This window comes from Acanthochromis polyacanthus, chromosome 13 (assembly GCF_021347895.1).
Source record: "Acanthochromis polyacanthus isolate Apoly-LR-REF ecotype Palm Island chromosome 13, KAUST_Apoly_ChrSc, whole genome shotgun sequence".
Taxonomy (NCBI): Eukaryota; Metazoa; Chordata; class Actinopteri; family Pomacentridae; genus Acanthochromis; species Acanthochromis polyacanthus.
In genome coordinates, this window is record NC_067125.1 from 8,149,490 (window position 1) to 8,173,463 (window position 23,974).

General features: G+C 40.3%; 1 protein-coding gene across 1 annotated transcript; it reads right to left on the bottom strand.

The window, feature by feature from the left end:
- Positions 1 to 295: 295 nt before the first annotated feature.
- alp3 (alkaline phosphatase 3) lies at positions 296 to 21,952 on the bottom strand. The gene is made up of 11 exons (XM_022222303.2): positions 21,883 to 21,952; positions 17,872 to 17,988; positions 17,049 to 17,164; positions 15,854 to 16,028; positions 11,104 to 11,276; positions 10,868 to 11,008; positions 9,423 to 9,492; positions 6,453 to 6,587; positions 4,383 to 4,574; positions 1,161 to 1,277; positions 296 to 890 (listed from the first exon to the last, which is right to left on the bottom strand). The coding sequence occupies exons 1-11, from the start codon at positions 21,950 to 21,952 to the stop codon at positions 598 to 600; spliced, it is 1,599 nt and encodes a 532-aa protein (XP_022077995.2). The 3' UTR covers positions 296 to 597.
- Positions 21,953 to 23,974: the final 2,022 nt, after the last annotated feature.

Here is a 23,974-nt window from a genome sequence, read left to right on the forward strand (position 1 = left end):
GGGTTTTCTCTAGGTACTCCGGCTTCCTCCCACCGTCCAAAAATATGCTGCTTACTTTACTCTAAATTGCCCGTAGGTGTGAATGCGAGTGTTCTTGTTTGTCTGCATATGTAGCCCTGCGACATAGGGTCCAGGGTGTCTCCTGCCTTCGCTGAGTCAGCTGAGATAGGCTCTAATCTACAATCTACAATAGCCATGAAAATAAAGAAAAACCTTTAAATGAGAAGGTGTGTCCAATTTTTTTTTAATTGGTGCTGTACATACATATTACACATTGCTAAAATGACAAACCAACTCCAAAGTGAAGGACTGCTTTATTGGATGATGAATGCACATTTCAATAGGTTATTTTAAATATTATAATTCTTTCCTGTCTTTGGGAGGCTGAGATTCTCTGAAATATTTAACATATGGCATTTAAAAGCCTGATCCTCTCTGTGTGATCAAGATGTTCTACTAGCAGCAACATGACCTGCTTCAGGTGGACACATTAGCACACGTCTTCCCTATGACAGTGTCCTCGAGGAAGCCACAGATTCTGCTGCTGTTCAACCCTGACCTCAGACCACAGAGTCAGATCAGGAAGGAAAAAGGATCTTAAATTAACACTTTGAGGGCCAGCAGTGCACTGAGGAGGCTGCTGAGCAAAGCTGACGAGGCCCTAGCTGCGTTGTTGGGGTCGATGGTGGTGTGAAGCGCAGGGTCCTGGCAGTGACGCAGGTCGGCGCCCACACATGCAGCGTAGCCCATGGCGTGGGCGATGTAGCTCTGCTCCTGGACGCCCTGGAAGAGGTGGGCCATGGGTCCACGGGCCAACACGGCCACATCCTCCCCGCTGTGGGTGGTCGATTGTAAGGGGACGGCAGCCAGCTGGTGGTAGTCTTTACCATCTAGATGAGCCAAAGGAAAATTGCAAAAGGTTAATTCATTGAAAGTCCATCACAACATGCATTCATGTAACAGCTGAACTTTGAAGCTGCTTCAATCAATGTTTTTATAATGACAGCAGAGTCTTTTCAGCTTCTTTGTTCCTAAACGTACTCAAAATATGCAAATAAAATACAGCAGTGACTGGATTGCAGTCAGTGAGGGATTTTACAATAATGAAGTCAAGTCTGTGACATTCTTGTAAGAAAAGTGAAGAAATAAGCGTTTCTTACCGGTGGTGACATTACGGAGGTCAGGGCGCTTGCCATTAACGATTTTGTGTCCGGGTCCGTTGCCGTACATCAGAATGGTGTACGGCTTCATGTCTGTAGCCCACAGTGGAGATTTACCTGAAAAACACACACAACATCTCTCATTTAGCTTTTACTTTCTTCTCTTGCTCCTTTCTGCCTCGTATTGTGGATACACTGAAACACATGAGAGAGAAGGGTTTTCTGGATCCCAGGGGTCTGCAGGAGGTGTGGAGCTTGTTGAGTATCTCAGTGTTTCTCTCCAGATGAGCCATTAGCCTGGCAAGTCTCCCTGCTGATGGAGAGCTCAGAGTTTCGCAGTCACATTAATCACTGCTGCACCGCCGGGAGGGGGAACAGGGGGAGGGTAAAATAAGGACAGGACAGGAAAGAGGGAGTAAAAAGGCAGGAACAGCATGAGATAACGGCAGCTCAATCAATATACAGTGGGCTTTGAAAACCGATACCGATACATTTGTGGGCTGAATCTTCTAAGCTGAGTATTTTCATGCTGGAAAATCCCTAAAATATCAGTGGATGCTGTGGACTTTGCTCTGGGCAGAGTGTAAACCTCTGTGATTCAGTTTTTAGACTTTACAAGATACTAAAAGCCTCAGTGGAGACCAGGCAAGAAAAAAACGTGGTAATGCGTAGCAGCCTGACAGCGGATACAAGGGAACAAGACATGTACACCAGAGTACACTTTACACTGCAAGTAGTTTATTATCAGTCTAAAATAAAAGATATGACTACTAATTTCAATACAGCATCAGCACTTTTACCACAATTTCCACATTTTCTTCTTCCCTCACAGGAACACTTTTGCTGTACTCTCGCTGTGAGTTGGTATGATCTAACACAACAACATCATTTATTGTTAGTTCCTCTGAAACACTAACTTATTAACCCCTTGTTCCCTCTTCTCTTGGCTTCTGTCCACACTTAGTATTTATAATAATACAAGTAAAGCAGTAGGTATATCATGAACACTCAGTGTAGTGTAAGTGATTAAAGGTGGAGTCTGCACTTCTGGAGAAAGACTGTTGATATTTAGAGGACATTCACAAGCGTGAACGTGCACAAGATATGCTAAAATAGTCAGTCGTTTCATATGTTGTCAGCCTAATAAGTAAATTTTATCATTACGGATTATTCCCACACACATGAACAAGCAGAAAAAAACTCCTTCAGTTTCTTTCAGTACATCATTATTACTTCATTTAATGGCAGCAGAGTCACAGTTTTACCCTTACAAAGACTTTCACCCAGAAGACTTGAGCTTGACGTTCATTTTGTACCACAAATATAGTTTTATTTTTTCATGTAAATCTTGTTTTTAACTTTTGCTTTCACTCACTCCTTGTTATACAGTGCTTACTAAATTCTGCCTAAGCTATTTGGCCAAGTTTTAAAACAGATCATGGTTTGGGTTAAAATACACCCTGTCACTACATTTGCCAGGTTTTGAAGCTTGATTTTGTACATTTACAGGGCGACGACTCCACCAGAGATTTTCCATGCGTTTATTCCCACAAATGCAAATGGTCACCTATGATATGAATAGAATAGAATAGAATAGCCTTTATTGAGGGTTACTTTCTGCTTGTTGGCAATCTGAATGTTTGATGAGGCACCTTTTGACCCACTAAAAGGTGTAAGAGGTCCCGATTGGCCCAAATGTATAGAAATGAACTGCAAGGAAAACTTCTGTTTAATAGGTTGTTAAAGCCTGAATCAGGTGGAATCGTGTGTAAATTGGTTTAAGCCATTTTGTTTTGTTTTTTTTAATGAATCACATCTGTATATGAACTGGATTTGTTTTCAGGACACACAATATGGGCTGCAACTACACTATGAGGAGACACTTGCTGAATTTGATAAAGTACAGCTGTTTGTGTATAAGTGCGTTGGAGTAGTATCATCTTTCAAATGTAATATGAGGCTGCAAGGTAAAGTGTTATCAAAACGCCATAATAGGGACCTACAGTGTAAATTTAGAGGGCAGCTTCAACTAAAATGTCAAAAAAAACCTATTAAAAACAAAATGGTACTAACCGCCAATAGGTTTATTTCTGCAGGTTTTAGGTTCTCCTTTTACTTCAATACAATGGAGGTACAATGGATTTTGTTTGTGCTGCTCACAGCTTTAAAAAAAAAATGTTTAAAAATTCAATAGAAACCTGTTTTTTCAAAAACTGTGTCACTCTGGAGAACCCACAGACCTCCCTAACTGTCAGAGAGATATTTTAAACCCTGAGAAAAATCAAACCAAACCTGTACAGCTTCATACCCAAGCTTTTAAAGGCAGAAATTCTATTGGGCATCAAGTTTTCTTTAGAGTAGACAATATGATTTTTAATATGTAGAAAACCATGTATGTTACTACTAACATTAATGTTCTACTTGGTTAGAAATAACAGTGTGACAGTGAGCCAGCAAAATAAAGCAGCTAAACAAAATACAGCCACATCTGATTTTAGCGTTTATACCTGTGCTTTTCCTACCGTGACCTGTCAGAATGTCTCATGTGAAAGGAAGGACACCTCAGGCTTTAAGCCTCCAGGTATAGGAGAGAGGGAACAGCGAGGGAGAGGAAGGCAGAGAGGTAAAGGAGTACATAAGGTCGATAAGGAGATCCTCCAAAGGGAGATTAACAGGCGAGAGAGACTGACAGAGCCAGGAGAAGTTAGAGGAAAAAATGTAAGAGACAGGGAGGCGTCGGTGTCGATGGTCGGAGACAGGTAGAAGGAGGAGAGACAAGGAGGAAGCGAGGGACTGAAATAGAAAGGCGAGCGGGAGAAAGGCTGCCAGCTATATGTGTTTACCCCGGCTGTAATTGCAGGGAAGAGAAAGCAGAGGAAATGTCAAACTGCTGGTGGCAGCGGCACACTGAAGCCGTGAGGAAGCAGACACACACACACACACACACACACACACACACACACACACACACACACACACACACACACAACAGGCACAGAATGCCACCTTGGATTTCTATTGTCATGGTGGATAAACACACCTGGAGGGGGAAGGGATGGATGGAGCAAAAGATTGAAGGGAGGAAAGAGGACTGTCAGTGTGTGAAAATGAACTGCATATACTTAAATTTTAAAGCACCTTGATGTTACATTGATACTACATGATCTCTGCATCTGAAAGATTTAGCCTTGGAAGTACTGCAGAAGGTCAGTTCATAATTACCTAGAATGTTCTGCCCCCGGAATGGGAATCCATTGAATGTCAAAGGGTGGGAGTGGTCAGCCATTACTATAGTGAGAGTTTCAGCCTCTTTGGTGAGTTCAAGGCCCTTGGCAATGGCGTTGTCAAAAGCGACTGTCTCATGGAGTGCCATGTATGCCCGGCCTTCATGGTGAGCCTGGTCGATACGTCCTCCTGAACACACAGGGAGGAAATGGTTAAAGAGGACGCCGCTGGAAAGTAAGAGCTTCTGGTACTGGTTGGTGCTTTAAGTGGCAAAGAGGACTGATTATATCCGTTATATGGAAAAAGTGCTTAGTTTTGAGAAAATGTAACAGCTTCATTAAACCAAGTACCACTGATTAATTTCTCCATTTCTCAGTGTTAAATTAAGTGAACTCAGTAAAACAAAGTTTTCTATTTCTCTGAATTAAAATACTTGAAGAGAAACTTATGTGATTAAACCACTTGGTCCTGCAAATATTAGAGTATTTACAAAGTAGAACTTTAGATCTGGGACTTGGACTTAAAGTCTGTGAAATCCTTTGACTTTTACATTGTTGAAGACTTATTTAAGTCTGAGATGCTGACTTGCTAAACACCAAACTAATGACATACAGAAAAAGAAAATAACAGATCGGTCAAAACATTCAAACAACTCTGCCTTTGTTATGCAAAAACACTATAATCAAAACAATTCAAACACTCATTTTTAATCTGGATGATCAGCTTTCATGGACTCAAAATACATGCAGGAGAGCAATAATTTGCCTCTGGGGACTTTGGATCCTTACAGATTTGAGTGGAAACTTGTTATTGTACGGCTTGACTTAAACTTGGATTAAATTTCTTGAAAATCATTATGGACTTGATTAAGACTCATCTTGAAAGATTTAACTCTGAATTGTTTAACTTGTTTTAAAACTTCTGGCTTGTGTAATATCTCCATGCTTGAGTCCAGCTTGTCTCCAAACTTGATTCTGACTTAAGACTTTACTCTGACTTGTTCTAAATGACTTGAGACTTGACTATTGTTCATCTTGAAAGACTTGAAACTTGAGTCTGATATGTCTCAGACACCTTTGCACTTATATATTGAATTAACTTATCATGAAATGAATTACTTGACTCTAATTTATGCCATGACACTCATATATCGTGAATGACTTGAGACTTGACTCTTGTCTCAAATAACTTTAGATTAGACTTTAGTTTTGACGAAAATCCACTCTGAAAAATAGTACTTACTTTAAATGAGTTGTTCACTCTGTAGAATCAGTCTGGTCAAGCTTACTGATGCATATCTACAGGTAGATTTCAGAGTAGAACCACTCCTCTAGCAGAGAAACTGCATTTTGCAGGGAAATGAAGCTGATGTTACTTTTTCCCTGTGCTTTACATCTCCCCACTCCTGTACTCTCCACTAGCTATATTGCAAAGTGAAGAAGCCCCGAGTAAATAAGTTGTGATCTTGGCGAGCTGTCATTGATTGGATGCACCATATGCTGCTTCTATTTATACATTTGCCTGTTATTTTAAAGGCTTTGTGCAGACACCCGGTAGCACCATGGACTCCTGAGGCAGCTGCGTGAGCTTAAAGGAGAGATGGATGAGGAGGCCAGCGAGGCAGCCGTGTGGAACAGAAACACATCAGGCCACCGCAGTCAGCTAACACACACTGCAGCAAACTCATTGAGCTATATGCAAAATCAATGTCAAGTCACCGGATCTACTGCAGGTACACAGTGTTCTGTAACATGAGGTATTCTGGAGGTTGTTGCTATAGCACACACCACGAGGCATCCCTCTGACATCACTGCTAAAGTTGAACACATATTGATATTTTAGCAAAGCACAGCAATTAAAGCAATCTAGTCCTTTAATTGCCAATTAGGTTTGCCTTGTGATTGTTGCAGGATCAATGAGTCAATTCATTCACCTGGAGCAATCCTGTTATTTTTTTTTAAATCTATTTTTAGCCAAAGCGCCGTGTCTCAGGAAATTTCATTATCCTGTCTTTGATGGATTTAGTGATTTAAGTGTGTGGAAGGTGACTGAAGCTGTTGTCCTCACCCTCTACTAGCAGGAAGAAGCCTTTAGGGTTTTTTTGCAGGATGCGGATGGCCTTTTCTGTGGTCTCGACGATGGATGGATCCATCATTGGGTCCCTTTCTTCCTCAAAGCGGAGATCACCAGGTTCAAACAGCGCTGGCAGGAGAGAGATAAACCATGTTAAAATTACAGTATGTCCAATTTATCAGCCCACGGTGGCGGTTAAGAGGCAAGGAAAGTCCTATCTCCCTCCTACTATCAACACTATTTTCAGCATGCAGGATGTGGTGCAAGCAGGGAAAAATCCAAAGTCTCTACAGCTGAGAGTGAGCACTCAGTCCAGAAAAAGCATGATGACTGGATCTCTACATCTCCTCCACATCATCGCACACCACAAAGAAAACACTGAGTTCACTGACATCATGATATACTTAGCAGCTGCTGACTGTACAGTAGCTGCTAAGTTAGAAACTAGCATATTGGAGCATTCAGACACCTAAAGAGACAAGTACAACAATCAGCCACAACATTTAAATCACTTTCAGGTGATACATAATGCATTGATTCATTTCATTACAATGTTGATGACAAAATCTTTCTGCCAGTGACCTCCCCTAGCAGAGCAATGCACACCACCAGACTGCTAAAACTGCTCAGGAATAGCTTGAGGAACACAACACTCCAAAACTCCCCTGAACCAAATCCTATCCCACATCCATGGAATACACTGGAGCCAGCTCAGTCAACGTGTTCATGCCTTGACGTGTAATATTTTTTGTAGGATCAAAACAGGGCGACTAATTGTGAAGCTTTAATGTACAGTGCTTCTGTTTTTGCATATTTTTCACACTTAAATGTTCCAGATCAAGAAACTGGCATTTAAATGTATTTAAAATTAGACAGTGAAAACCTACACAATACAAAATGCAGCTTTTAAATGATGATTTATTGAAGAGTTATTGAAAACCTATACCATCCTCCTAAACCTAATAACTAGTTGGTCCATTGGCAGCAACAACTGCAATTCCATATTTGTTACAATCAGTCTGTTAAATGGAGGAATGTTGACATTCTTCTCTGCAGTATAGTTTTAATTCAGCCACATTAGATGGCTCATGAACTGTCTTTTAAAGGTCTTACTACAACATCTCAATTGGATACACGTCGAGATTTTGACTCGGCTACTCGGAAACCTTAATATTGTTATTTTTGAGCCACTCAGAGGCGGGCCTGATTGTGTTCTTTGGATCATTGTCATGCTGCATGAACCTTTTGTGCTTGAGCTTTGGGTCATGAAATATCCTTCCACCATCACACTAGCACCACCAGGTTTTCACTGTTGGTGTGATGTTCTTCTTGTGGAATGCAGTATTGGCTTTACATCAGATGTAACAGATTCATGTCTTTCAAAAAGTTCCACCTTTGACCCATCAGTCCACAGGATGCTATCCCAAAAGTTTTGGAGCTCATACAGATATTTTTTTTTTTTGCAAATGCCAAATGAACCTTAATGTTCTTTTTGATCAGGAATGGTTTGATCCTTGCGACTCTCCCCCGGATCTATTTCCTCCCAGAGTCTTCCTTATTGTGGAATCATGTAGACAGACCTTAACTGAGGCCAGTGAGGTCTGCAGTTCTTTAGATGTTCATCTGGGTTCTTTTGTGACCTCCTGGATTAGATATCGATGCTCTTGGAGAAATGTTGGTTGTTGGTCCACCCCTGGGAAGGTTCTCTACTGTTCCATGTTCCTCCATTTGTGGATAATGTCTCACTGTGGTTCTCTGAGGTCCCAAAGCCTCAGCAATGGCTTTGTAACCATTTACAGACCGATAAATGTGAAAAGCGTTTTTCATCTGTTCTTGAATCTCTTTAGAACGTGGCATCGTGTGCTGCTTTTTCAGACCTTTCAGCTACTTCACAATGTCAGACAGGTTCTATTTAGTGATGTTTAGGTTCAACAAGCCTGGCAGTAATCATATGTGGTTGTGGATGGTGAAAATGAACCCAGCTGCAAAAGGAATTTGGTAGATTGGCAGCTAAAGGGACAACTACTTTTTCACAAAGAGCAAGGTGGGATTGGACAGCATTTTCCCTTTAATAATTTAAAATCTGCAGTTTATGTTTTCTTGGGTAATCTTTGTCTTACATTAAAATGAATTTGATTGTCTGAAATATTAAAATGTCACAAATATGCAAAAATAGAAGATATTTGGAAATGCAAATACGTTTTCACAGAACTGTACATGTGGAACTGACACAAAGACAACTTCAGATTTACACTCCACACTCCATGTCTGCTAATAAATGTTAATAAGCAACTGGTTGCACAATTACCACAACTTCAAAAGCTGATGTTAAGAAAGCAGTTGAATAATTAGCCCATTTTTGGACAGATTTATAACTTATAAAATATAGGTCTAAAGCTGTTCCCTCCAATTGAAACTATCACTTTCGATGCTGCATTAAAGCTCTTTGCATACTCTCTCTTTTATAGAGATTTAATAGTCAATATCACACAGATGTATTGTCACATTGGAATTAGTTGCCTTCATTATTGGTACATACATTCCATTTAATTATGTCAGCTTGCTGCTACTATGATAACTCACTGACAACGTTCCCTGGGACAGTTCATTGGAACAGCGCTTTAACTGATGTTTTTGTCCATCCCTAGTTATAAGACAGTACTCATAAAAACACAAAATAACTGAATCTTACAGTAACAGTAGTTATAGTGAACAGATGGTGTACTGACGACAGACTTCATAAAAGACTCGTGCTGTGCATCGTATTGCACTTTGACAACATTATGTAGGTTAAGGTAAATAAAAAAGAAGAAGTGTGTTCAGGGTTGGCATGACTAATACAAGATGAAATGCTGGCGACAGAACCAAGGATACTTTAGTCGTAGTGATGTTCTCTGGATGGGAAGGCTTTGCTTGCAAGTGGAAAGAAAAGAAAGGGCAACGGAAGGGGGAAAAGAAACTTACCCATGAGGTAATCTGTGTTTTCAGGGTCAACAGCGTCGAACTCTGTTTTATTCCACACGTAGTGAGCTACCTGTGACCCACATGAGAGAAACATTGTCACCGTAAGTACGAGTGGGATGGCGAATGTCTTTGTGCTTGTTGTGAGTCACTGGATGAGTCACTTGTTGTGGTACACTCTCCTCAGATACTCAAACTTTCCCCACCTCGCAGTGTTTTTGTTTACACTCACACTGTGAATTAATGCCAAGCATTTATGAACATATACAGTGTCGAAGTCAAACTAATTCTGATAAACTCAGATCAATATTGCAAAAACATGCCACCATGGCTAAGAATTTTACAGTCCAACTGTTGCCAGTGATTATCCTATCATAGAGATATTGTTCTCATGCATTAATGTCTGTTAAATGTAAGAACTATCTAAGGATGCCAAAATAGAAAGTTATTCTTCTGATTAAAACACCACACAGCACCAGGTGTTTTATATGTAAACAGATGTGACACTCTTTGTTTCCAATTCTCTCTGCTAGCGAGCAACAACAATGAAATGTACTTTACATGCATTTAAAAGGGTGATTCATCATTTTCAAAAACAGTAAAAGCAAATTAAATTCCTTGCAGACTAAAGATAGCAGCACTGTGGGCAAAAACACATTTGCTAAATAAATGTCAGCCTTACATCTCACATCTAAACGTGGCTGCTGCACTGATGCAGTGGAGGTAAAATTCTTTAGTTATGGCTGATTTGAAAAAACAGTTTTCAGTCAAATGTAACATAAATTTAACCCTTGAGTTGTCCTTGGGTTATTCTGACCCCAAATACAATCTTTTTTTTTCTCTTTCTGTTGTATACTTTTATGTAAACAATGTCTATTTGGCCCTAAATTCCAAAATGAAGGGAAAATTTTGTGATAACGGGTTGGACTGAAGTAAGACTAAAGGTGTATCACAGATTTGGTTGACAATTTGCACTATATGCTTTAAATAACAGTCAAACCAAGCGGGATCATTTTTGGCCTCAAAGTACAAAAGGTGTATGGCAACTGGGAGGACATTACCAGGGTTAAACCAAGTTTCAAATTAGTAAAATAAAGGAAACTTGAATATGCATTTACCCCCTAAATAAATGCATCCACTGACTGTTATCATTTAGTGGCTGCTTAAAAATTAGCTGACTGCAATATCACTGTGCCATAATACTTCAGGGTCACACAGTAACAAACTAACATAAAACTATTACTACTGCACACAATCAAGGTGGGGCAGGTGGAAGGTTCACACACTAGTTGGCAGCAGAAGTAGAGATATTGCCTAATTACTCTTTATATGAAGCAATAAAAATGACCTGACTCTCACATCTTGTCTCATTATTTAGTGATTTTGCAGCACCTCCCTGATCCTGCTGCTATAATCGATGTTGCTCTCTAGTTAAACACAAATGTTACCTTTCCGATTTTCGAATTCTGCCACTCTGTGATTAGGTTGCGTCCATCTTTTCTATTCCCCCTGGAGGCGTAATCTCTGGGGTATTCCGGGTCCTTGGTGCCCTGGGGGGTCATGTACTTCCTACCACCCCCAATGATCACCTGGATACACACACGCACACACAGCAAACACACACATTTAAACACAGTCCAGCTGTTACAAAACAAAATGAAAACGTTACAAAGAATGACTTTACATCGATGTCTGTGTTTTTGAGGAGTTGGGAGGAGATGTCGGTGCAGCCGTCCGCCTTGGCGGAGGCGGGCATGTCGGCATCACTGTACCAGCTTCTGCTGGCGCTGTGGGCGTAGGTGGTTGCCGGGGTGGCATGTTGCACACGTGTGGATGTTACGATACCCACAGACTTTCCTGCAACATAAATAGAGTAGTTTTACTGTTTAACGCTCAGTGGCAATGATGAGGCATGCGTGAATGTTTGTGTGCTCTATGAACAAGTTTCAGAATGAAAGTTTTGAAAGACAAAACCTCTGAGCAGCTGGCTGGGTGACAGCTGAGTCATTAATCAACAACTCCATCAACCCCCCTGTCGACAGTGTATGCTATGTTGATATATAACGTAGTAAATATACTCAACGCCCTTTTAACCACTGAGATATCTAACGTTCCTTTTTAAGTTCAACCTATACAGCTCAGTTTTTTTCAAACACAAACTTAAAATTTCACCAATAAAATGATCATATAAAATCTAAACATATTGGCTTAAACTGGCTTAAAATTAGAGGCACCTGTTCTCCACACTGTGCAGTATGTTACTGTATAGTACAGATGAGTGAGAAATTAAAGGAGAACCAGCATACAGCAAGTGTCTTAGTAAGGTGTCGGTCCACCACATGACACCAGAACAGAGTCATGGTACTTAGAGTTTGATCCTCCATGTCTCTGGACGTCTTTGGAGGGATGAAGCCCATTCCTCCAAAAGATATCCCCTCATTTTGTGTTTAGATGAGGATGGCGGAGAGTACAATCGAACACACAAATGTTCAATTGGGTTGGGATCTGGAGACTGTGAAGGTCACAGCAAATGACTCACATCATTTTCCCCTGTGCTCTGTGGATGGTAGCATTGTCATTCTGGAAGAGACCGCTCCCATCAGGACACAAATGTTTCCTCACAGGATAGAAGTGATCACTCAAAACAACTTGGTATTGATTTGCAGTGACCCTTCCCTCAAAGGGGACAAACCATGTCAGCAAAACACCCTCCACAGCAGGGACCAGGGTTCACTGTGGGGGTCAGCGGTCAGGTTTTTCCTTTAATCTATCACCTGCCTAATGTTCTGTATGAACACTTTATTGAAGTTAAGTTCATATGGTCCTGACATATAATCATTGAACTGTTGAACCTGTTCTGCCACAGTTTCTTGGCAAGTTGTAATCACTGAGACATTCAGCCATGCGTGTTAGAACCAGAAACGAATTCTGAAGAATAATGATACAGAAAATCCCTCGCTACAAGTTAACTTCAATGGTTCTATCAGATCGTTATGAATAAAACCCTGGAAGTCTGAATCTGTGTTCAGTCTGTGGACACTGCAGTTGGAAATGTTCAGCCATCATGAGCTATTTTGCTCATGATGAGTCTTCTGGTGCATAAAAAAAGACACCATATGGCCATGATAACAAGGTAAAATTTTCATTTTCACCAAAGGGGGGTCTTTAATTTTTGATGATGGTTCATAAAACCTTACTGCTGACAACAGTCAAGCTTCTGCTAACTCACTGCTGAATACTTGTTTTTCATGCTGTTTTAGTTATGAGTTTTTATCATAAAAAATCTAATACATGAGAGAACTGTTATTCCTTTGCTTCTTTTGAGCAGAAAATATACAAAAAAACCCGTCTGACTGCCCTCATATATTGGGCGGTGTTGCAGAAACAAAGACTTTAAGACTATAAACATGTATTCACCCCACTCCTGCACATTACTCATTGTTTTCAGCCTACTTGCTTAAAGTCCAAAAAGGTGACATTGCTGAAGGCAGTATGTGTGAAGCCTGCATCATTTGTTGTGGTTCAGGCCTGATGCCAGCTGAACAAAATGCTTAAGATGTTTTTGTGCAGACACCCTGTTCGCACCAGCGGTCAAGCTGCCGACCCTCCTTCAATCAGAGACACGGCCATCTCGACCATGACCAAATCGGTTCTCTTCAGTGGCTGCTGCCTGCACAGTGGAGTTGCCATGTATTCATCTGACAGACATGCGTTCATAGAGCATGAATCCAGGCAGAGCAACAGACTGAGGACATCCTCACTGTGATGGCTGTGAGAGCGGACACCTAATCACCAGAGACACAGGCCGATGGCTTCATGAAGTGGTGGTGTGAGAACAGCCAGTCGTCTGTGTAGATTAGAGCTGTCACTGAGGGTTCAATGCACCTTAAACACACTTGGAAGAAATGTGTGGAAACTCAATACTGAGGATCTTGAAAGAGTGTTTCTGTTGTAATCTTGACAGCCAAAAGGCAACACTCACTGCTGCGCTGTCAGTGGCAACAATTAGTGAAATCCGTTGGTTAATCAGCTTTTCAACTGATAGTGACCTAATCTAGAACAATTGGGAGTATTTTTTCAAACAAAAAATGGAAAAATGACTGCTTGGATGCTGTCAGACATGAATATTATGTAACCCTTTAAGCCTGCTATGTCATTAAACTAAATATGAGTTGGTTGGACAAAACAAGACATCTGAACATGACACCATAGGCTCTTGTGATGCATAGTTTTCACCATTTGTGGACATTTTACCAACTAAAAATCTTGATCAAGGACATATAGACAGAAATAAAAAAAATGAACTGGTCTGCAATTGTAATTTTCTTGTTGTTCAACATAAAAGGGATGTTGCTATTTTTCTAAAAGCTCAATAGAGTCGTTACAAAGAAGAAACATCGACGGTACACTACCGTTCAAAAGTTTGGGGTCACTTAAAAATGTCCCTATTTTTAAGTTATTATGTTTGGCCCTTTTGATTCCTTTATATGATAGGTAAGCAGAGAGGCAGACAGAAGACGTACAGTAAAGGGCCTTGAGCTGGAACTGAACCCAGACCACTGCATCGGGGACAGTAGCCCCTGTTTATGGGTCACCCACTCAACCTGTTGAGTCATCTGGGCGCCCGAAATGTTTTTATTTTTGAAAGAATAGCAGTTTTTTTCAATGTTGATAACATTAAATTGACCAGAAATCCTGCCTCGACATAGTTAATGTGGTAAATGACTATTCTAGCTGGAAACAGCTGATTTTTAATGGAATATCTCCATAGGGGTACAGAGGAACATTTCCAGCAACCATCACTCCTGTGTTCTAATGTTACATTGTGTTAGCTAATGGTGCTGAAAGGCTCATTGATGATTAGAAAACCTTTGTGCAGTTATGTTAGCACATGAATAAAAGTGTGAGTTTTCATAGAAAACATGAAATTGTCTGGGTGACCTTAAACTTTTGAACGGTTGTGTATAAGCAACAAAGAATCTTCTTGCAACCCCAAGGACCAAACAGTCCAGGCCCCAAAGGTGTTCCTGTCTAGAAACGTAAAAGCTGGCAAAATAGAAACCATCTGAGGACTGTACTATAAGAGGTATTTCTAAAATGTGATTTTTTTGACATTAGATGGAGTCCTTTTCAGGTCAAAGACAAAAAATAACCTCATTCTATGTAAAACGCACATAATTCACACAACTGATTGTCTCTGGTGCTGTCCTGGGGTCGGAGCTGTGAACCACCCTGTATGAAATATTTATGGCCACTGATAACAGTAGAACATGATCAGAGTCAAGGTGGTTCCCTGTGCAGCACATTATCCTGTAGTGGAACCCGAGGCTGAAGCTGTTGTTGCTCTCGGCTCCCCGGTGGTCTCTGTAACACCTCTGTGACGGGACAGCAGAGCGCTCAGCCACAAAATCAGGTTTTAATGAGGCTGCATGAGGCCGCAGGGATTTTCTTTTGACAGCAGCCAGAACGAAAATGTGACACGCCGGGCTGTGTCAGGTATCTGCTTCTCCTCAACCACCAGTCAAAAAAAATCCCATTTGTTGCCTCAATCACAGCATCATTTCAGGACATTCTGCTTTCTCATCCTCTGGGTGTCGTCTGCACAGCAATGAGCGCTGCTTGTTCATAGGAGACTATTTACATTTGCAGAAAATTACCATTATCGTTAGTGTAACATCTGTTCTATTAGTTCCTCCATTTCTCATGCATCACATTATCTTGTAAATATTATGAAAACCGTATTCTTGCTATTATCCTGTCCTGTTTACTTGAATTTTATTTTTACATAAGGGTATTTTCTTGCTGATATGATCACTACATTTAAAGCCCACTGATGAAATTCTGCCGCTAAACTAAAGGTTGGTTCTATAAATGCAATCTAACTGGAAGCTGCTGTGCTGGTTTTAGAAGCACATAAATCAGTGGCAGTGGACATAAACGAAGGATCGGGCTTAAGTTTATGCTCATAGCAGTCACTTTTTTTCAAATCTGGGTTAAAAATTTTCCTTTTTTCATGTGCTCATGGGTGAGCTCTTTTAAATCACTGACATTTTAACCTTTTTATCTGCACTGTTTTTTCTGTTAATAATTTAAATGCAAATTATTCTTTTTGCTGCATTCATATTTTCTAGTTTTTTATTGTTATTGTAGTCATAAAATTGCATGTTTTAAGTCTTGGGATTTTTGTTTTCTCTCTATGTAAAGCATTTTGAGCTACTTCTGTGTATGAAATAAGCTACACAAAGAAAATGCCTCGGCTTGCCTTAAACATTGCTTTGAGCTGCCCCGACCAAATGTCAAAGTTTAAATCTCCAGAACTCTCTCTCTGTCTTTGCTTTCTTACTTTGCTCTCTTAGAGCAAAACAAACTCATATGAAGCAATGAACAAGTAATGAGATCATTTCTTATTTTACATTGCACTGTGATGGTTTTACCGGCATCTTTAGCCCACTTCAAGATGGACGTGACTTCGTTGCCCTTCTGAGTTTTACAGATTCCATTGCGAGCGGCTCCACTCAGCCCAATGACGTTCAGGTTGGTTTTTACTCCACACAGGTACGCTGTGGCCGTGGCTGCACTGTCTGGAATCTGGAAGTCCACACTGTAGGTCTGTAGAACACACACACACACACACAAAGAAAACTTAAAGTATACTGTCGTGCAAACTGTCCTCACACTTTAATGAATGGTGTAAAAAAAAAAAAGGCCTTGTAGAGGGAAATAACAGCAGGAAAGGAAACCAGAATGCAATAAAAATGAGCTAGTGGGGTCTTCAGCAGAACATGAACAACATTTACAGAACCCATCAAATACTATCTGCTCATATATTTTTTTTACTATTTTTTAATCTAAAAGGTTCTCTAAACCATTAGCACTCACTTGCTATTACTTACTTCATTAGTTTTAAAAAATACACTGTTTAATATATAGCTGACTCTTTTGTAAAACATTTTAGCTACGCTGATTGAACAAGTACGAAAAACTAGAATAGATTACTGCTTCGTATTAATAACAGTATATCATGCAGAATCATGGGAAGATTAAAAAAAGATATACATATTTACATTCCCAGTCAGTAATGTCCAGTAAGCAGAGAGCGGTAATTACAGCTCATAAACTGTATATAAATGGTGGATGTAACCACTGTGACATTAGCTACTCTTCTTTATTTACAATACTTTGCATGTCCACATTTATGTTTTATGACAGATCATCTCTGCAGGAAGGATACTGATGTTGCACACATTTCTGGAGGGAGGTTTTGCCATTCTTCAGGGACTATTTTTGTTCACTCACACATCTGTGCCCAAACTGAGGAAGAACGGATGCTATCCTCACTAAAGTCTAAGAGTGAATATGTAAAACGTGACACCACATGCAAAAAGATACACCTCTGCAGCAGCTGGATGGTCACAGGACTGAATACATATAACACAAATGACATCAATTTGACTATTTGGTCCGTGAGCACTTATGGGTGACTTCTGCACAACATTAATGTAGCAATGATGCAGCTATAGATTAATGAACAGAAGACAATAGAAAGGAAATTTGCTTTTTTTGTGCATCAGTTCATCAGTTATACTTGAATGCGTGCGTGCGTGCGTGCGTGCGTGCGTGCGTGCGTACCTTAGCCAGCCCCACATTGGGGAAGGTGTCCATGGTCATCACCGTCTCCTCCCCTGACTGGTTCTGCAACTGTCCCTTGAGGATACGAGCAGCCGTGTAGGTTGTGATTCCCATACCTAATGCATGCATACACACACACACACACACACACACACACACACACACACACACACACACACACACACATGTTTGTACTTCTATCTTAGTGAGGACATCCATAGGCGTAATGCATTTCCTAGAGCCTTACCCTAACCTTAACCATCACAACTGATTGCCTAAACTTAATCCTTACCCTAACCCTAACCAAACCTCAATTCATACCTGCTCTCTAAAAACAAGTCTTCACCCTCAAACATGGCTGTTTCAAAGTGAGGACCGGCCAAAATGTCCTCACTTTGTAAAAATGTCCTCACTTTGATAGTTAAATGCAGAAAATGGTACTCACCATGTAGCAAGTACAAGAACACACACACACACACACACACACACACACACACACACACACACACACACACACACCTTGAGAAATTCTTGCTTTGATAAACTCATAACTCCTTTTAAAATAAGTGCAGTATCTCTCCATCTTGCAGTAAATTTCAGACTCTCTATGAATTCCACACCATATCTTCTTGTTTTCCTTGAAATGTTTGTTTTCCGTTCTACACATTCATGAAAGAGTCGAGAATGAAGCGGACCAAGGTCCAAAATTATATAACAAATTAGGTCAGACGCTAATTCCTGATTCTGCTTGTCTCACCTATTCAGTCAGGCAAGGTTGCCTGGTGTTATCAGTGTAAGGAAGTGATTGTGTTTTGTAACCCACCATCTCCCAGGAAAAACAGGATGTTCTTGGCAACATTGGTGTTGAGCTTCCTGTCCAGTGCTGACTGCAAAGTCTTCTTGGCCTGTGACCTCCAGAACTCTGGGTTCTCTTCTTCAACTGAGGGCGAGAACACAGGTCAGACTGGTGTTAGTGTGAGAATACCAAGTGAGCCACAACACACACACATCTTTAAACAGACTTTTTAAGCTTGGTGACTGAATGTGTTTTGGCAAAATGCATCTTCAGAGTCGTCGTTAATTTCTCTGTTCATGCTTTTATGCTGTGGGTTTAGCTTTTCATCAAAAAACATTTATCATATGGCTTCATAAGCTTCATGTGTATTCAAGCCAGAGAAATCTTGAAGCTGTGAGTCATGGAACAGTGTCTGCTGGGGAAGATTAATGGGACTTTATTCATTTGTCTCCCTGGCCTCAGGTCAGTCCACTTGATCTACAAAGTGCCAAGCGGAGCTGACGTATTTCCACTGCAGCAGGGGACAGCTGGGCCGAGTCATGCCTCCCTGTTCCTTCTAAGTTGCCGGGCCGACCCAGCCTCCTCCCGGTCTGCTCTGTGGTGGAGTCAATAACAAGAGAGAAGGTTTTGTTCTTCTACTGGTCTTCTACTGTCTCAATTTCAACCATTTCTTTTTTACTTGCCTCTTGTGAGTTCCTCAACTTTATGAAACTGTGTGAGTACCCCTTTAAAGCACAGCCCGTCCTTGTAGGTAAGCATCTGTCTCTCTACAGGTGGAGCTTAATGCTTTGAACAAACTTCAAGCTAAAATGTCACGGATGGAAGTCAAAGATCCGTACTGTGTATCCTGCAGTGATCACTGTGAGCAGAATTAAAACACTCCTCTGGGACGTGAATGTGTGTGTGTGTTTGGATGTTTGTTTGTAACAACAGCTGTCACACCTCGCTCTCATGCTCTCTTATTTGCTGCAGTACATCTCTCTGCGCTGTTAACAGTTAGCCTGATACAGTAGTACACCGAGTGAACGCTGATAAAACGCTCTTACACAACTCCACACCGAATGTGCTGATCTGAAAAGTCTGGAAGCTTCTAACAAAACAAATGGGGAGGGAAGTGTTTGGAGAATGACAGGAAAGGCAGGAGGTGAGGAATGAGCGAGGAGAAAGAATGGAAACTGAAATGAGGGTAAAAACAAAGCACAAAGGGAGAAGTGAATCCTGCATGAAGGATGATTGGGATGCGAAACAGTATGTAGAAAAGTAGAAAAGAAGCTCTAAAGTGAAAAGAGGAGCATCATACATCAAAGTCAACATTTCCAGGCCACTGAGATGTTATCATGAACGACACCCGATCTACTGGTTTGTGTGAAAGCAATCGGAAGAGGGCGACCTAATAGCTGAGTGGTAAAACCCTTTACTGTATGTCATTCCCCTGCTCTCTCTTTCTACTGTAACTGACCTTAATAGGCAAATATGCATAAAGAACAATCTTTAAAACGATGTACAGAGCAAGTATGGTTTCTTTGAGATGAAAATCTGCAGCTGAAGCATCTTAAACACTTAAAGTTACAGCTGAAGTGGCAGGCATAATAGAAACACTGAAAGAAGCCGAACCACAGGAGTTAAAATGGAAGAAATAAAAGAGCAATTACAGGTTAGTTGATTAAAAACAGCTGGAGAGTTGTGTAGGAATGATGAACAGTGTGGGCTAGAAGAGCTAAACAAGGTTGTTGGAGATGTTTAAACTTGAAGATCCAAAATCTGTAGGTGCACTGTAAGGTGTTAAAACTTAGACAAAGAGACAGAGATGAATGTATTGCTGACTAATTATTAGTAACCGCAGTGCCTAATGGAACTGAAAATCACTTACAATAAAAAATAATAAGTAAGCTCAAATAGATGTACTAAAGTAATACTGGCAATGACGCTGAAGTAGTAAAATAGTAAGTGCTGAAGAATAATAAAATAATGAAATGAGAGCCAGAGATGAAAGCAGTGGAAATGTTTTCTGAGGTGTAACAGCTGAAAGAAGTCTTCCTGTCTTTTGAAATGTAAAAGATGAAAGTGAATAAAATGGGAGCCCTGAGGTCAGTGGAAATGTCAGATAAATCTCAGGTAAATGCGGGAACAACAAAAGTGCAATATCAGTTGATGTGCAACTACTGAAAACAGTCGGATTGTTAGTTGAGTAGTAAGCAGTGAAAAGAGTTGAGATTTCAGTGGAAACAGTGAAAGAAAAAAAAAGAAGATTTGAATGGATTATTGGACTGCTGGTGGACAAACAGTTGTGCTGAAGACTGAATGATGAACAGTTAAAATGTCAGAGAGAGACAGATGAAAGCCATTTTAAGAGGAAAATACAAAAGCAGTGGAGGTGTTGTTTGAAGTGTGACCAGTGAAAGCAGTTGAAGTGTTATTTGAAATGACAAGGATTCAAGTAAAGTGAGTAGAAGCACTGAGGTCTGTTAAAATATCAACAAACAAGGTGAAAAATCAGTTGATGAGAAGCCGTTAAATTTTCATTTGAAGACACAAAATCAGTGCGAGGGTATTTTTTAAGCGTAATTACTGAAACCAGTGGAAATGTCAGTTAACGTGTAAACCAGTAACAGACTTCAGATGAAATGTAAGAACTAAAATTACAGCGCTGTGGACGGCTAAACTGTCAGTTTAAATGTAAAACCTGAAGATGTTCATAGTTGTTGATACGTAGTTAACGAAAGCAGTTAAACCGTCTCTCAGCACAGTTATGGCTAGAAGTAGACTGAACTCAGTAATGTATTACTACCATTGACTATAAAAAGAAATAACAAAAAATGTATCCTTTTATTGTCTATTTTAGAAAAATGTAAAAACCCTGAAATGTACACAGCAGTCAAAAGTTGGGACACACTTTCTCATTCAATGCTTTTTACCTCCGCCAGGAGGTTATGTAATCACCGGAGTTTGTTTGTCTGTCCATCTGTGTGTGTGTGTGTGTCTGTTGTCTGCATAACTCAAAAAGTCATGGATGGATTTTCACCAAATTTTTACAGGATGTCCGGAAGAGCAAGAGTAACAATCGATTAGATTTTGGAGGTGATCCGGATCACCGTCTGGATCCAGGATTTTTTTGAAGGTCGAAGGACAATTGGACAATTGTAGGTTAATGCTGAAGATTCACACGTTTTTGTTTACAACATAATTCCAGATGTATTCTTTTACAGTTTTGATATCTTCAGTATTATTCTACAATGTACAGAATAATTAAATAAAAATGAAACTGTTGACTGGTAATGTACATTACTCCAAGCACTCCTAACAAAACACCTGAAAATAAGATGGTGGCTCTTCATACAGTAGATATTTTATTATTTCCATTTTTTACCTTATGTATCACCTCTCTGCTCTGTGTAAACATGGCCTGCAGTTCAACCAAACAACACGCCATAGTACATGCTTAGTTCATGGACCCTTCAGACACTCATAACCCTCTGATTTCTGCCTCTGTAGTTCCTGGCTGTAGTAAATAGTATAATTGTGATGACATGCCCTCAAAACCCACCAGCAGGTTTAGCAGTTTTGAGGCTGAAAAGGTCAATTTAAATGTGAGATCTGAAAATGCTTGTAGTTGTTGGTTCAAGTGTCCCTTGCCATGCCACAAATAAGAGCAGCTGAGGTGTCAGTGGAAGCCTGTCTTTATGAGTCCTGGACAGACAGAGCTGTGAGCTGAGAATATGAAAAAAATGTACACGCTAAAGGTGTGAGGAAAATGAATCAAGCGTGTGCTTCAAAGTGTGAATGCATTTGAAAGGTTTGAATAGAGGTTGACGAAGAGTCTGATAGTTCAAAGCAACAGAGTAAAAGTTGGAAAAAGTTTTAAAATGTATGAGAAATCTGAAAAATATGAGCAGAAGAAAGTCTAAGAAAGTTGGAGCCTCCCCAAAAAGCCTTCCGCCAAAGAAGAACTATCTGATTAACAATGGTTCTGTGAATTGTTGAGGCGATCACGTCAACTGATTCACCACAAAATCTGTCTGGGTTTTTTTGTCGTCTTACCCTTTGCACTGGATGATCCGAGCACCACCAACAGAAAGAGAGCCAAGATGGACAGTCTGGTTGACTCCATGGCCACGTTCAAGCCTGGAGATCTGCTCCTCTAACCCTCCAAACTTCTCCACTGAGCTAACACTCGCCTCCAATCACACCAGCTGGTAATCGTCTCTAACAGCACGTTATAAATACATAAAAACCAAAAGGCCTCTGGGAGATTTATGACCTCTGAAAAACCTGTGTTGTGCTAGGCTAGATGGTAAAAAAAACAAAACATAAAATGCACATGGAGCTGAATGCTAAAATAGTAAACAGAGATTCTGTGTCAGTTTTCCCTGTAAACAGGATTTGACAAACAGCTTAAATCTGTTTAAGAATTAATTACTGTAAGCAGTTTTAATGATCGTATTTAATGATAGTGTTCGTGAGGGCATTATTTATGAGACTGTGCCAAAGATCAAGGAAATAGAAATGAACAAACCAGCAAACAGCGATGAAAGGAGTGTGTGTTTGTGTGTGTCTGTGCAGATTTCTAATCGTAAAAGGACTTTATCTGGCAGATAATGCAGCAGGGAGACACGGTTATGTAAGTGAGAAAGACAGAGTCCACGGGGACCGAGCTGAATGGCAGAGGCACTCAACCATCTATTTTCCAATGAATATATTAGCAAGAGAAGGACATATGTATCAACAATCGTATTTTATTTAATAGAACGGCCGTCCAAAATTCCCACATCCCTGACACTGAGATGGCAACTGATGCACCAGTGTGATTTATTTTTTGTTCAACAGGTGCGTCACGCTGATAATGGGGCATTTATCAGAGCTAATTTGATCACCTAATGTTCCCTGCAAGTACACTGATTAATCTTGCGAATGTGAATGAGCCGCTAATGACAAGGACTGTGGTAATTTGTTAATAAAATGAGTAAAACACTCGGAATTAGCTGGGGATGAGACATTGTTTTCTTAGCCCTGTGAATGGAAGCCGATAGAGCCATTAGAGGAAAAAAATACACGTGGAAAAGGATGCAGCATAATTTATGTGGCATCTCTTAAGTGTGACCCTCATTCACAATGAATAGAAAAGAAAGGGCAACAAGAAACACACGTGTGAGTCCCAGAGACAAAAAGTGGGAGCTCAGCCTCAAAAACAGGAATCAGGTATCAAAGTAGAGAAAGGTGGCACATCATCAAAGCAGGCAACATCTGTGCAGCCTCATATTTTATTAAAATGTCATTACTGATGCATTTTGGCCAGAAGCCATCCTCAAAGAATGAGTAGTGGTAAAATGGGAGACACGAAAGACCCAGGACCACATCGCCCATCCAATTCAGTCACTGTAAATGCTCAGATCATTGGTATTCTGCAAACACTGCTGTTAAATAATTCAATTTGTTTACAAATCTACTGCCTGTTTATTCGCCATTCTTCCAAAATGTTTTTTGAATCTGTCAAGTCTTGAAGTTTATTAGAATATTATATTTAAATCAGACACAGGACATCGGAACAACAGTAGTTAACTTACTGTCACAGTAGCATTATTATTATTCATCATATTTTGATGCCAAATGAAAACTCTGACAGTTCAGACACACTTTGAGCATGAGTATGATGGTACTAGCTCACAGTGTAAGAGCTTCACTGTTCATGTTTGGTGGCTTGAACTGAGCAGCATCAGCAGGCCGGGCATAACCAACTGTGATGTCACACATCACGTGACCCCATGCCTGGGCTGGGGTCACGTGACTTCCGTTTAACCAAAAGCGATTATAAAAAATAGTGAATTAATGACCAAATAAATGTTGTTGTACACAGTGAACCATAACCAATACTAATAAAAGGTGCTTGTACAAAAATGGGTTGGTAACACTCAGTTTGAACTTCATCAAGTTGTCCTGACCACATCTACATGCCTAAATGCACTGAGCTGCAGCCATGTGATTGGCTGATTAGATATTTGTGTTAACAAGCAATTGAACAGGTGTTCCTAGTAAAGTGGCCAGTGAGTGTAAAGTTCTGCTGGATTTTTCTAGATGACATGAATGTTTGATACTTTAATATGCTTGTATTTCTCCAAAGAGAGAGCTGGGTCCT